Source organism: Benincasa hispida, chromosome 3 (genome assembly GCF_027475165.1).
Source record: "Benincasa hispida cultivar pf3 chromosome 3, pf3_genome.v1.1, whole genome shotgun sequence".
Lineage (NCBI taxonomy): Eukaryota > Viridiplantae > Streptophyta > Magnoliopsida > Cucurbitales > Cucurbitaceae > Benincasa > Benincasa hispida.
This window is the reverse complement of record NC_143480.1, coordinates 8,724,733-8,740,332: the sequence shown is the minus strand read 5'-3', so window position 1 is coordinate 8,740,332 and position 15,600 is coordinate 8,724,733. Positions and strand designations below refer to the sequence as shown.

The 15,600-nt window shown below is 36.6% G+C and overlaps 1 protein-coding gene across 1 annotated transcript; it reads right to left on the bottom strand.

The window, feature by feature from the left end:
• Positions 1-1,608: 1,608 nt before the first annotated feature.
• LOC120072818 (HXXXD-type acyl-transferase family protein) lies at positions 1,609-3,294 on the bottom strand. The gene is made up of 2 exons (XM_039025329.2): positions 2,401-3,294; positions 1,609-2,304 (listed from the first exon to the last, which is right to left on the bottom strand). Exons 1-2 carry the CDS (start codon positions 3,204-3,206, stop codon positions 1,755-1,757), a joined length of 1,356 nt encoding a protein of 451 aa, XP_038881257.1. The 5' UTR covers positions 3,207-3,294; the 3' UTR covers positions 1,609-1,754.
• Positions 3,295-15,600: the final 12,306 nt, after the last annotated feature.

The following is a 15,600-nucleotide window of genomic DNA, read 5'->3' as shown; positions in this document are numbered from 1 at the left end:
ATTCTTCTTAAAGTGATCAAGTTTATATCTAGCATTCTATAATTGCTTCAAAATTAAATTTGGGAAAAAAATCAGTTATAACAATAAATGAAAATTGAAACTTGAAATGGTTTGGTGGTGACCTAGAACTAAAATTCATATCCAAACATTGTTGCATCATTTCAAATCGTTGTCATGCATATTTCAAATCTCAATTTCTATCTCAAATTGCATCGGATATCTACTCCAAAGATAGTTTAAAAGCAAAGGTCAAGAAAATGTTATAATTTGGATGATAAATTCCTCAGGGGAAAATATAGAAAAATGATACTCATTAAAGAATTTGAAAATTATTATAAATATAAGAAAATAGATGTTCAAATGCCTAAGGTCTTAAAGGATTAATGTCATTCTTTCATCAAACCAAGTGTCAATCTATGATTATTCCATATGTTTAATGCCAAAGCTCACTTAATATCCATGAAATATCACATTTGCCTATAAATAGTGACTTTTAGGGATATTGTAACACCTTTAATATCTATGAAATGTCACATTTGTCTATAAATAGTGGCTTATTAAGGACATTGTAACACCCTTAATATCCATGAAATGTCACATTTGTCTATAAATAATGGTTTATTAGAGATATTGTAGTGACATGCATCTTTGCCGGAGAAAAATCAAAGTGGTGGAGAACTTCATCCTTCTATATTTTCTAATTTTTGTTATTTTGTTATTTTATTATATTTATTTTTATAATTTCTCAATTATTTTCTTTGTATTGCTCATCGATTTTACAACAAAATAATACTAATAATAATAATAATGATGATGATAATAATAATAATAATAATAATAATAATAATAATAATAATAATAATAAGTCTTTTCTATCTTAGAAATGAGTAGCCATGACATCTCTTTGCATCAACTCTCACGCACAATACCACCAACACCAACCCTCAAAATTTTGTATGCTTTACTTACTTAAATTAAGAGGGCAACGTTGACTTGAAACCAAATCTTTCTAAACATTATTTTAGTATCATATTTTATAAAGTAATTTGGGGTAAGTCATAATTTAAAGATTGGTTTATAATCATTTTTATAATTCAAAGGTGATTGATGTACATCACAACATTTAAGAACTCAATTATAATTTCATCAATTTATATAGATGTTCGATCAAATTAAATGTTTGAATTTTGTCTTATATTTTTAAAGGTAGACAATTCATCAGCATAAATCAAGATAATTTATCACTTAAGAGCATCGAGATTGCACCCAACTCTTATACTCCCTACTTCTTTCCTATATAAAAAAATTAGTAAAAAAAATTATTCTTTTTAAAAACAAAATTATGACTTCGCAATTTTATATTGAGTGCGACCATAAAATTGAGTTTTGTTCAAAAAATTATTTATATTCCCTCTAAGTTACAGCAGTGTCTTGATTTTTCACATATTTTTTTTTTTAAAAAAAAACTTGGGTGGCCGTACGCCTGTATTTATCGAACTATTATTGCGTAGACTAAGTATTCAATAAAATTTTGTGATGTGGCATATATCTTTTTTTTTTTTTTTTTCTTTTTTTATGTGGCTGTAATTTAGAAATAAACGTGTCATATGGTCCAACGTTGTAACTATTATTATTATTTTACTGATGAAGCTAAGTTACATCTATCAAACTTTATCTCATTTGAGCTGCGGCTCATTTTGGAAGCTAAATTAAAACTTTTAGATTTTCTGTGGGACAATTAAAAAATTCAGATATTAGAGAAGTGAATTTAGGTCAATAACCCCGAAATCATCCCTACCAAACTTCTTCATCTCCTCTCTGAAAGCAGGCATCGCGGTTTTTCTCAAAGCGACGGAGACCTTAAACCCAGCCACACTCGAAATTGCAGAAGAATGAGGCAAGAAAAAGCAAGGCTCCACACTCCCAAGAAGGAAACGAGAAATTGGCAGCACCGTAACCGGACCTCCCCACCCAAAATCCACCGTCGAATGTCCCAAATATCTCCAGTCTGTGAACGCACTCACCTCTTTTCCCGCCGTGATTCCATCCCCACAATGAATCTCTTGAAAGTCCATGAACGACCGAACATACTCGTCGCTTATATTGATTTTGCTCTTCTGTATCTTCTTCGCCGTCTCCCAAATGGGCTGCTCTCTGAGCTCCTCCGCAGTCACTGTTACGTAAATTGGAACACAACCATTCCCCCAGTAACCCGCCGGCAATGGCGGCTTTAGTTGTTTGCGTATGTTCGTCCAATACACGAATTTCACCTTCTCACTCCCTGCAATTTCCGAGGCTTTTACTCTGAAAATGGAAAGAAATCCCAAACCAAAAGTAAGAACAATCAAAGACCAGGCCCCAGAGACCTCAAATTAACAAAAATAGTACAATTAAACTCACTTGGCCCGCCATATATATGCACCCAAGGCTTCAAAGGCAGTGAATCGAGAACCAGACTGTTTGAACAAAATGCTCTTGAACCTCTCCAATTGATCATCCGTAACAGGGAAGCATTCTCTCACCACCGCTCCAACTTCTTGACTGTAGGGCAAATTTCCATGTTCTAAACTCAAAAAATCTCCGATTGGTGCTTCAATTCGGGGCGGATTCCTCGGGCTCAACAAACTAGCCCTATCCCAGACTGGCTTGATCGACACCGTCCTCGCCCCACGGGCCAATTCAGCCACAGCATTGAAAAACAGAGTTGCCCCAAGTCCATCACACACAGAATGATGAATGGAAGCCCCAAGAGTGAACCCACCGCATTCAAACAGCGTAACTTGTAGAATACAAGGGTGGTTCATCCCCTCATTCTCGTCCGGATCGGGCACCAACTGCTCTACAAAAGTTTCATCCGGGTTATCGAGGTAATCCACGGACGCGAGTTCACAGTCCACGGTGGCGCGAATGAGAGGCACGGCTTGGCCGTGTGCACAGAACAGCTCGAGACGGTGGTTGTGACGGCGGAGAGTTCCGGCGAGGGGGTAATAATGGATGAGGGCGGAGGAAAGAGCGGTGGCAATGACGTCGAAGGGATCGGGGGAAGGAGATTGGGGGGCGTTGGTGGAGACATAGGCCCGAAGGTAGCGGAAACTGACGCGGAGATTGGGATCTATGTCGAGAGGAGAAAGAGAAAGGACATGGTTGTGGGCAAAGGCGGGGCGAGAAGGAAGAACTGGAGTGGTTGCTGATGCTGTGACTCGCATGACTGTGTTGTCCGAGGGGCAGTGAGGAGGTTGGTGTATTTGATGCTGTAGTCTGTTTCAGCTTCGCAACCAAATTCGGTAGTGGGGTTGGTGGAGGAAAGTTGCTGTTTGCTGTGTGGTAAATGCCAATGGGGGAGACGTGGAGCATTATGGGTCTCTAATGGACTTCTAAGTTCTTACCTAAAATTTTTATTTCAAACTTAAATATGTAACTTCAGGTAGCATAGACATTTGAATTGAGTATTTTTACTGGAATGAAAATAGATAATGATTAAAAGTGTGTTTTGTAGCGATTTTAACAATTACCATATATGTCTTAACTAGTTGAATTTTAGGGAAATTGATTTTTTTTAGTACAATTGTAGTTAGGGGATTCGAACCTTCCACCTTATGGTTATTAATAAGCCAATTGAGTTATGCTAAATATAATAGTGAAAATTAATCTTATCTATTTTACAAATTTGAAAAAAAATAATTTTCAAACTTTTCGAACATGTGGAAGTGAATCTTTGAACCAAAATCTTTAAATCATAGTATTATGCCTTAAACAATCAAGATGTGTTCTATAAAATAACTCTGTAAAGTTTAACAATTCTATTACAATAATATCTGTAATTCAATTGTAGTTTTTGATCTGCTAGTAAACTTAGCACTTTCCTTGAAAATAAATGCACACACAAAAAGCACAAATAAAGAAATTTTATATAGTATTAAAAATTTTTCAATACTATTTTCATGTATTGTATGACATGTTCTGGTTTTTTAAAATAAATTGGGATTCATAGACATTAATGTTGGTGGTTAATATTTAAGATGACAAATCTATAATGTTAACAATAAAAGAAAAAAAAATGATACTTTGTAGTATTAAAAATTGCTTCAATTAAAAATGGCTGTTTTCAAAATGCAACGTAAAAATTATTCAATAAATTGTTGGCTTTAATAAAAAATGAAAAAGCAGTAAGTTGCTCAGTATTAAGAATTACACCCTCGAAAGAAACAAAAATTTCCTTCAAAATTTCATTCTCACCTTTGAATGCTTATGGATTCCCTAAAAAATAAAGTGTTTTTATGAACTTTTTAACAAATATTTTCCCCCTAAATTATGTGTTTAGCTTTAGTATGGTTTCTAAATGTTATAAGATTATATATTTACCCTTGAATTTGCACTAATGTTTACTTATTTTATTTTATTTATATACTCAAAAATTAGATTCCAATTCAAATAATTGTTGTTTGAAATATATTTATAAATGATAAAATTAGTTGCAACAAAAAAAAATAGTAAAATTAATTGTAATTGCCCACCAAACGTTAGGTTGAATACAAAATATTGTTAGTCAATATTTTTATTTAAAAAATTTCTATATAATTATTATTGTAATCTAATAATTCTTCTGGTTCATTTTTTATAGCACTCTTAAAAAGTACACAACAAAACAGTTCAAATAAGTTGATGTACTGTTTATAAATTTAATTTTCTGTTGATGCCAAAAATTGCACCAATGGTGAATTTGTATTTCTCGAGGAAGAGTAGCTCAATATCCTACAAAATGAACAGATCTAAACGTCGATGTGGTGTTGAACCAAACACACTCTGACGCTCAAGTTAGAATCAAGTTTGAAAAATAGCTCAACTGATAGTAAATAAGTCTGTGTTTCTTAGCATACCTCTCTTTGATAGCAACTCGAAGATTATTTAGGTTGGCCCATTAGTAATTGAAGTTTGCACGCTATTTCAACTTCCAAGCCATTATTGGACTTCACTTCAACTGTTACCCATCCGAGACATCATTGCTTGAGTTGTTATATATTTCAGCCTTCAATATACTCAACTCTTGGGTAGACTTACGACGTTCGATTAACAATTGATTAATGAGCCATTAAACTAATTATTTAATTATGACTCTTTACAATAATTGCTTAATTAATAGTTCGATTACACATCTCTTAGCTCGAGCTTTTGTCTTGGCGTGAGCTCCTTTCTTAGCTCGACCTTCTTTCTCAGGTCAACTTCCTTTCTTAGCTCGACCTTTCCGGTCAACCTCATTTCTTAGGTCATCCTTCTTTTTGAGCTCGACCTCTTTTCTCAACTCAAACTCTTCTTTTAGTTCGACCTCCTTTCTTAGCTCTACCTTTAAGCTATCTTTTGTAGCTCGACTTATGAGCTCTCCTCTATAGCTCATATATGGGTCCACCTCTGAGCCCTTTTAGGCTAGACTCTCTTTCTCTTGGGAGACTAAGCTAGGCTCTGCTCCTCTTGAGATGCTAGGCTCTAGGCTTGTTCCACTATTTGGACTCGACCTGGCTTGATAAATTTGCCCCATAACAATTGCCTCCACTTTCGAGCTTGACTTATGGGGTCATGGTCGAGAGTATTTATTTGACTTATGAATGGTTGGGTTGGTTCCTTCGTTAGCCTAAAATTAGAGATGGAGCTAATTTAACGAAATTAATACACAACTGAGGCTTGAACCCTTGACCTAAGGTGTTTTAAAGCAACTCCAATGCAAACTTGCAACTTGACTCTGTAGCTCGACCTTGCAGCTCACCTTGCTTTGTAGGTCCTCATTCTCTTGGGAGGTCGTCTTAGGTTGACCTCTCTTCCTATGGGTCCCTCCTCTAAGCCCCTGGGTCCCAGTTCCTCCTATGAGCTTCTGGTTGGGCTACCCTCTGTGGGTCTCACTATCCAAACTTAGCGGTTAATTTACCCCTCTAGGAGTTTGATTGGGCTCCCCTCGAACTTTACTGATACATTCATTTAAGGCATCTTCTAGCTTTCTTGACTCAAGAACCCTAACAGAACTTGGTGACATTGGACACATAGATGGATTTTTTTTTTTTTTTTTTTTTTTTTTTTTTTTTTTAATTTCCTAACTCATGATTTTCATTTGTTGTTGATGTTGTTTTTTTATTTTTTGTGCAAACTTATTATTAGAGTACGTAACACTTTTTCACGGCTTAAGTTGGAAGCTTAGGTTGACAACTCGGGTTGGCAGCTGGATCTAATGAAACTCATAATTTCAGCTTTTGTCCACTGAAATTTTTATCTAGCTTTTATTTGTGGCTCAAGCTTGTAGCTTGGCCTATTGATGAAGGATCTCATACCGATGAGTTCCATGAGAACGTTCGGATCACTCCGATCTCACCGTGACCGAAATATAACATTATACATTTAACACATACAGTTATACAAATAAACCTAATTATCGGCATGCTAAGAACAAACAAAATCATAAGGGATAAAGTTCCATACTAGTTGAAGACTATCTTCATACTCCAAAACTCCAAAACTCCAACGTAGCAGAAACCCTCCAAGAGATCTACCAACACCTGACGGGAACGTCGACTGTAACAACACGATCAACGCGAACACGAACGCTGCAACGGGGACGACACCACCACTAATGAGACCCTGGGTATTCTCGGAGTGAAAACCCAAAGGGTGGGCTTTGGTGAATTTGGTAAAGGATGGAGGAAACACGAATCGTGTAGCCGATAAGCAAGTGGGAGGGTGAAAGCTGCTATCACATAGTAGAAATGCTTATCGTTTAGAGGAGCTACACGATTGTGTAGGATTTGCTGAACGATCGTTTAGGAAAAGGTATACAATCGTTTAGTTAAACCGACACACTATACGATTGTTTAGAGAAGCTATCCGATCGTGTAGGCGAGAGTGTGTGATTGTTTAGCATGAGGTGGACGATTGTTTAGGTGGAGAAGCGACTATCGTATAGGCTCTCGAGCGATCGTTTTCTTTCACCAACGTGCGCTTCACAATTCTTTTGGGCGATCTGACGGACGATCGATTGAACGATTCAAAAATAAAAATATTTTTCATTTTAACCCATCGGTTACCATAACCGGCGTTGCCCACTAACTCACGTCCAAACGTGATATTAGGATTAATTATCATATAATTAATCAACTAATTAATTAATAAATATAATCATATTATATTTATCTCCTATAGTTTGATATCACATATCTACAATAGTATTTTCTCCTCTACTTGATATAAATCATATTTATATCTAATTTTCTCCATAATAATGTATCTCATACATTTAGCCAATTATATCATATATAATTGACCAGTCCAATTATATCATATATAATCGAACTTCCTCTTGTCAATTTGAACATTTCAAATTAATCCAAATACTGGTTCTCGACTTTATCCAAGCTACTCAGGGGACTTAATGGACCTATGGCTCAAAGCTCCAATGGTCTGTGAATAGCTGACTAAACTCTTTAGCCACAAGATCCACCATCCGTTAACTGTCAGACATTCTACTAAAGACCAACAACTGAACTTTTCTTACCACAGATATATTTCTGTGTCCATCGGATATAACCAATCATGAGTACGATGATCATTCACAGATGCTCATAAGTACAGATGGACCAAATTACCGTTATGCCCCTATAGTTACATCTCACTCCTTAAGTACCACTGATTCCTCTAATGAACAATACAACATAGTCCACCTATGTGTGAACACCTCTCGGGCCAAGAGAAGACGTGTGACGCCACATCGTTCAAGCCCCAGAATCTGCCTTTAAGAGAGCCATCTATCTACTTACCCCTGCCTCGGGGAAGGAGTGAATTCCATCTCGTGTAGCTGAGTTCTCAGCTCCTAAATTAAATGATCCCTAAAATGGTAGGTTTGAATCGACGACCTAGCCACTCGCATCCATACAAATCAAAGGACCGCCCTTACTGGTTGGAGTTCCTAACTCACTCAGGATTGAGGTCATGTTACCTATGGTCATCCTAGTGAAGTGAAGTCTCTGTCATGAATGGTGTTATATAACGAGACGTTAATACTTCGTGGTCAGATCTTATACAAACTCTTTGTATAGGACGCCCCTGCTCGCATGTCCCCAACACGAATGATCAGGATCAGACCATCTGTGACAAGTCACAACACTTGTGACCATTCCACAAAGCAGGCCGCATCCGTAGCGTTACCAAGATAAGGTTTCCCTCCTTTATCTATATACTACAGACCATTTTGGTTATCACTCAAGACATGATCCACTTGTATGTCACCACATACATGCTTGAGTCACATCTAGATAACCAGAGGTTTTATGTTTATTGGTTTGTGCTAAAGAAAATAAAACAATTAACCGAGCAAAATACAAGATGTGAAGTAAATATCATATATTAACAACACAAGTGTTCGTACAAGTTGTTTACAAACTACAGGACACGAGGCCTTAGGGCATCAACCCCAACAATTGAGACTTGCAATATCTAGCTTTTACTTCGACAAAGTCATAACATCCTTTGCAGCTTAAGCTTGTAGGTTGATCTAATGAAGCTTGGAATTTCAACTTTTGTTTTTTGTTTTTTACAAAATCATTATTAGAGCATGTAACACTTGTTAGTGGTTCGAACTGGCAGCTTGATCTAATGAAACTTGTAATTTCAGCGTTTGCTTCGACTTATAGCATTCTCTTCCCACTCAAGACAAACTTCTTGTTGCTTGAGCAAAATAGAAGACTCAAAAAGATAATTCTCATTGCTTAATTAGAAAGAAACCACGACATTCTTTTTCGCAAACTTGAAGCAAAGTTGAAAAATATAAAAGTGTTCATTAAGAAATCTATAATAGTTTGATTCAATGCTAAGTTGATGCACCATCACTTGTGAATCCACTCCGAGCATGTCATCTACTGACCAAGCAAACATGTCTACGTTACTTTTTCAAAAAAAACTTTAACAGCTTTTCTCTCGTTAACTTCCTACCTTGTTCTGATGCTAATTCTTTAAGTGTCATGTAGCAATGAGACAAACACTAATGGCTTGACTGGCTTTCCTCGAGGCACGAGCTCAGCTTCTTGCTCGAGATTGGTAATATCATCCAGATCTATTTCATCAATTGACGTATCATTCACCACGGGTGTTGAGGCATGTGCCTTGACCTTGAGCTCCCTTGTGGCTTGAAGAACCATCTCATCTCCCTCTCTAGCAATATCATTAGTGGCATGCACTACCTCTACTTTACCCTTTGGATTTCTCATGGCAGTTCGATAGTATTTTGGGACATCAATTGCTTTCTTCTTACAATCCCAACCCCACTTGGAGTAGGGAACTTCAAGAGTTGATGATAGGTAGACGAAACAACTCTCATTTGATGAAGGGATGGTCTTCCTAAGATAACTTGTAGATTGATTTATCATCCACCACCAAGAACTCCACCATGACTGTTGCACGGTGTTGGATTTGGTGTCCTAAATCTCATGTATCTTGTAGTTTGTAGATAAAAATCATGTATTTAATGAAATAAGAGGTATTTTATTAACATTTAACCTTCATTAATTCAATCCAATAAAACTAAGATCCAAAGTTATTTCATGTAACTTAAAACATGTATGTGGTTGACATACAGATGGATCATGTTTAAGCAATGACCTAAATGGTCGTAGTAGATGGATAAGGTTAGGTACATTATGAATACGACCCACTTTGTAGTTGTTATAATTGTTGTAAAGTGCTACAAATGATTTGATCCTGATCTTTCATGACCGGACCACAAAATGAATACTCTCTCTATATAACACCGTTACTAGAAGAGATTTACATTTCACTAAGATGACCATAGGTGACTTGATATTAATCTTGAGTGAGTTATGAACTCCTATTTATGAGGGGTGATCCTTTGATCTGTATGGATGAGAGTGGCTACGTTAGCCGACTCAACAAGCCTACCATTTTAAGGATTTGTCTGAGTAATGAACTGGAAACACAACTACACAAGATGGAATTCCCTCCTTCCCGATTTTAGGGAAAGTAAATAAATTGCTCCCTTAATATCTGATTTTGGGTCTTGAACAATGAGGCTTCAACCTCTCACTAGCCCAAGAGGTTTTAGTTTATAGTTGGACTATAAACTGTTTGTTCATTAGAGGAATCAGTGGTACTTAATGAGTTAAATGTAACTATAGGGGTAAAACAATAATTTTACCCAACTATAGTTATGAGCGATTTGTGAAGGGTCTGATGGAACTCTTTTGACAGAGAACCTTTGAGCGTCAGCAGATCGTTCAAATCCCATTTCGATTGAATGCATACATTTACAGTCAATAAGAACAGATTATGCATAAAACTAAACTACAACATGCTTTCATATAATAAACAAAAGGTTTAGAGATTATACCTTTGAAGAACTAATCTTTAAGAAAATCCCACGAGTGTTCACAAACGTGTCGAACAACATGACCTCCCTCGAACAGCAGTAAGTAACAACGCAAACTCGAACCAACAGGGACACTACCACTTAGTGACCTTGGTATTCTCGGTGTGAGAATCCAGGAGTGGTGGGCTTTGACTAATTTTGGTTAGAGGGAAGTTTGGAGTTAGAGGAGGAAGACGATCGAGGAAGCAAGGCTATCGTATAGTAAGACACTCTCGATCGTTTAGAGAAGCGAGTCTATCGCATAGGCTTTCAAAGTTATCGTGTAGTTACTCGATCATGGAAAATGCTTATCCTTAGGAATAATGAAATCATATTTCATATATTCGATTTTGCCACAAAAAACTATATAACCCACTAAGGAAGGTTATGCAGAAAAATGGATTATCAAATAATTAATAATTATAAATAAATATGATAACTAACTTATCATATTATATTTATAATCTATAGTTTTAATATTACATCATATACAATATATAAACCATAGTTCTTTTTCTTTATTTTATGTCATTTAATATAAATCACATTTATATTAAATTTAACAACTATGAATCTAATTCATAGAAAATATATTTGAATCATATTCAAATATTAGTTCCTCCAATCAAACGATAATGTATCAAATACATTATATCAATTATATCATATATAATTGAATTAATTTAATTGTATCATATATAATCAAATTTCCTCTTATTAATTTGAACATTTCAAATTAACCTAAAAACTGATTTTCAACTTAAATCCATTGAGCTACTAAGGGACCTTATGGACCTGTAGCTTGAAGCTCCAACGATACGTGAATAACTGATTAAACTATTTAATCACATTATCCATCATCCGTTAACTATTGGACACTCCACTAAAGATCGACAGTTGCACTCTTCGCACTACCAATATATTTCTGTATCTATTGGATATAACCAATCAATAGTATGATGACCCTTCACAAATCGCTCATAAGTATAGCTGGGCCAAATTACCGTTTTGCACCTGTAGTTACTTATAACTTCTTAAGTGCCATTAATCCCTCTAATAAACAATAGATAATAGTCCCACTATGACTAAACCCCTATTGGGCCAAGATAAGGTGTGGCACCATATTGTTAAGACCCGGAATAAGCCTTTAAGGGAGGAATTTATCTATTTACCCCTGCTTCGGAGAAGAAGTGAATTCCATCTTGTATAGCTGAGTTCCCAGCTCCCCAATCTGACGAATTCCCAAAATGGTAGGCTTGTTGAGTTGGTGATCTGACCACTCTCACCCATGCAAATCAAAGGACTGCCTTCATAGGCTCCTTCACAACTCACTCAGGATTAAGGTCATGTTACCTACGGTCATCCTAGTGAAACGAAAGTCTCTATTATGAACGACGTCATATAACGAGACTAAACATTTCATGGTCTAGTCTTATACAAACTCCTTTATATAGAATATCCCCCCTCGCATGTCTAATACATGAATGATCAAGATCAGATCATTAGTAGCACCTTACAACAATTGTAACACCTATAAAGCGAGCCATACTCGTAGTGTTACCAGTATAAGGTACACAACATTATTCATATACTACAGACCATTTAGGTTATCACTTAAACATGATCCACTTGTATGTCTCCACATACATGTTTAAGTTACAATGATAACCTTGAATGTTAGTTTATTGGTTTGTGGTTAATGCAACTAAAATATCATATATTTCATAGACAGAGTGAATCACATATCAAATATTATAGATCACTGAAATGTTTGTTCATGCATGGTTTACAAACTATAGAACCCTACGAGATTTAGGACATCAACCCCAACAATCTTCCACTTATTCTAAAGCTAGTGGGGTGTACAAGATAATCAAATTACAAGTACACAACACAATAAACTAGGCCACAATACGCCCAATACAAGATCTCCCACTTTCCTTAGTTCAGTCGTGGTCTGCCTCATAGACCCATACTTTGTAAGTGACCCTCAAACACTGTAGCGTGAGGGCCTTTGTAAATGAATCAACAACGTTATGCTCTGAAGCTATCTTCGTGACAATCACGTCCTTTCGATGCACAATCTCTCGGATGAGATGGTATTTTCGCTCAATGTGCTTGCCGCACTTATGACTCCAAGGCTCACGGGAATTAGCCATAACACCACTATTATCACAATAAAGGGTGATGGGCTTTGACTTGTCGGGAACAACTTCCAGATTAGTTAGAAATTTCTTGAGCCAAACGGCCTCTTTAGCAGCTTCACAAGCCGCTACATACTCGGCCTCCATGGTGGAGTTCGTGATGCACCCTTGCTTGGTGCATCGCCATACTATTGCTCCTCCGTTAAGAGTGAACACTAATCTTGAAGTGGATTTCCTAGAATCCTTATTAGTTTGAAAATCAGAGTCCGTGTATCCTGTAAGGATCAAATTCTTAGAACCATACACAAACATGTAGTCCCTTGTTCTCTGAATATACTTGAGGATGTTCTTGACGATTGTCCAGTGATCATATCCTGGATTAGACTGATATTTACTGACCATCCCTACTGCATAGCAGATGTCAGGTCTAGTACATAGCATTGCATGCATCAAATTGCCTATGAAAGATGCATAGGGGACCTGACTCATTTCCTTAACCTTTTGAGGTGTCTTAGGACACTGTTCTTTAGATAATGTAACTTCGTGCCTGAAAGGCAATAAGCCCCTCTTGGAGTACTGCATCGAATATTTGATCAACATCTTGTCAATATATGATGCCTGAGATAGTGCTAACATTTTGTTCTTTCGATCCTGAAAGATCTGAATACCAAGAACAAATTGAGCCTTTCTAAAATATTTTCATTTGGAATTGGGTCGCTAACCAGTTCTTAACTATAGTTAGTAAACCTACATCATTCCCAATGAGTAGGATATCATCTACATATAACACTAGGAAAACTACTGAACTATTGATGATCTTCTTGTAGATACAAGGCTCATCAACGTTTTGATCAAAGCCATAAGATTTAATTGTAGTATAAAACCTATTCCAAGATCGAGATTCCTGTTTTAGTCCATAAATGGACCGATTTAGCTTGCAAACTTTTTGCTCTTGACCTTGGACTATGAATCCCTTGGGTTGCACCATGTAAATGGTCTCTTCAAGATTGTTATTCAGAAAGGCAGTCTTGACATCCATTTATCATATCTCATAGTCATAATTTGAGGCATAGATAGAAGGATCCAGATAGGCTTTAGTATAGCAACATGCGAGAAAGTCTCCTCATAGTCGACTCCCTCTACCTGGGTATAACGCTTTGCCACTAGCCTAGCCTTGAAGGTTTGCACCTTCCCATCAGCACCCCGCTTTCTCTTGTAGATCCATTTACAACCTATAAATTTAACCCCATCAAGTAGATCTACAAGATCCCAAACTGAATTGAAGTACATAGACTCCATTTTGAGATTCATGGTTGTTCGCTGCTACCATGATTTGCTCTAGGAGTGTATTGTATAAAATAAATTGGAGAAATAAGTTATAAGTATAAGTGATGCATTTAAGTAAATGTAACGTGTTGGAGCGTTAGATATTTGCAGCAGAATGCACACAACTTCTTCTAATGACGTTGAAGTTTTCCTAAACTAGACCCCCAAGTATAAATTTAATTTAGGTTCCTGATAAGTCCAAGGTCGAACCCAGGGATTCAGTTAACCAAACGCAGACCTTGCGTTGTATCTACTATAGGGTTTTTTCCTAAATAAATGTGAGAAATGTGTTATTTACACTAAATTGTTGTGCTTGTGCAAGAGATGCAAAAGAGTTGAGTAGTGAATGATGGATCATGCGAAAATGGAGTTTAAGGTAAGTAGACGCGTTGGTCTAAGACGATTGTACACAACTAGAATGTGGTGTGAATGAGATGGAATGGTTTGTTTATCTTTTATTTATGCGTTAGACTTCATTCAACATTTCTCAACGCGAATGACATACAAAGCCTATCTCTAGGATGCATGCGTCTAACACAAAATGCAATAGACACCAGTAAGTCTATCTCTAGCTGTACTAGGCGTCCTACCAGCTTAGTTATTCTTTCGAACAATCTAAGTTAAAAAATGCTTTTACCAATTTGTCAAATTGACTTGAGCTTTAGAATGAAATTGTGCACAAAGTATTAATGCATTCAACATAAAAAAGAAATAAACAATGGCAAGTATGATGGATCAAACATATGAATTTTATAAAGAAACAGAGTCTTCAAAAAAGCAATATTTAATCAAATGAAATGAAGTGATAAATGAGAAGAAGGAAACTGAGTCAAGCCAAAGAATACAATCTCTTGTATTTCTTTGGCTCAATCTCGTTGTGTACAATCACTTATTTAGGACTTGGATGGAGTATCTTTCTCAAGAGTAGCTTCCTCCATCCCTGACCGGCGGTGGTGGTGGTTCTCAACACTTCTGATCGTCTAGCACCACAGCACAGCCTCTACAGAACTAAAACTATGACTACAATATACAGAGAGTAAGGACATTGATAATTTTCGAACTTCTTTAACTCTGGAGTGACTTCATCTATTTATAGGCGTTGGTCACGTCCACTTGGTGAATGGGTAGCATTAAAATCCATGTCCTGGTCAGCATTAAAGTCCATGCCTTGATTAGCCGCCTGACTCTTGGAAGCTTTTCAAACGCCGCCTGTTGCAGGCGCCCATACTTGCAAGTGGTGATGTGACACAATCAGCCTGGAGCAATGAATCTTCTCTGCGTTGAACTCCCTCCGACGCGTGGCCCATGCGTTAGAGCTTTTCCTGCGACACTTGTCTAATACGTTAATGTTAATCCTTGCATTGAAATTCTGCAATACAGTGTGTTAGTGCCGTGATATTTATTAACAAAACTTCTTTTGTATGAGTTTGCTAATGTTTGAATAAACCCATGCGTTTCGTCTAAAAATGAGGAGAATTTATCGTTAAAAACCTTAGTTGTTCCAACTTAAGAGCAAAAATAACTTGTATTTCTACAAGTTGTCAATGTCTTTGATCCATTCATCTCTGTCAACATCCTCCATTTCCCTCTTGTAAGACAAAGGATCCTCAACCTTGCCATTAGTTACCATAGCTAGGATTTTAGTTAAACCCATATAGCGAATAGGTGGGTTTGCAATCCTCCCACTACGTCAAAGTTCTCTCAATACTTGACGTGGATTTGATCTATTAGATAAAC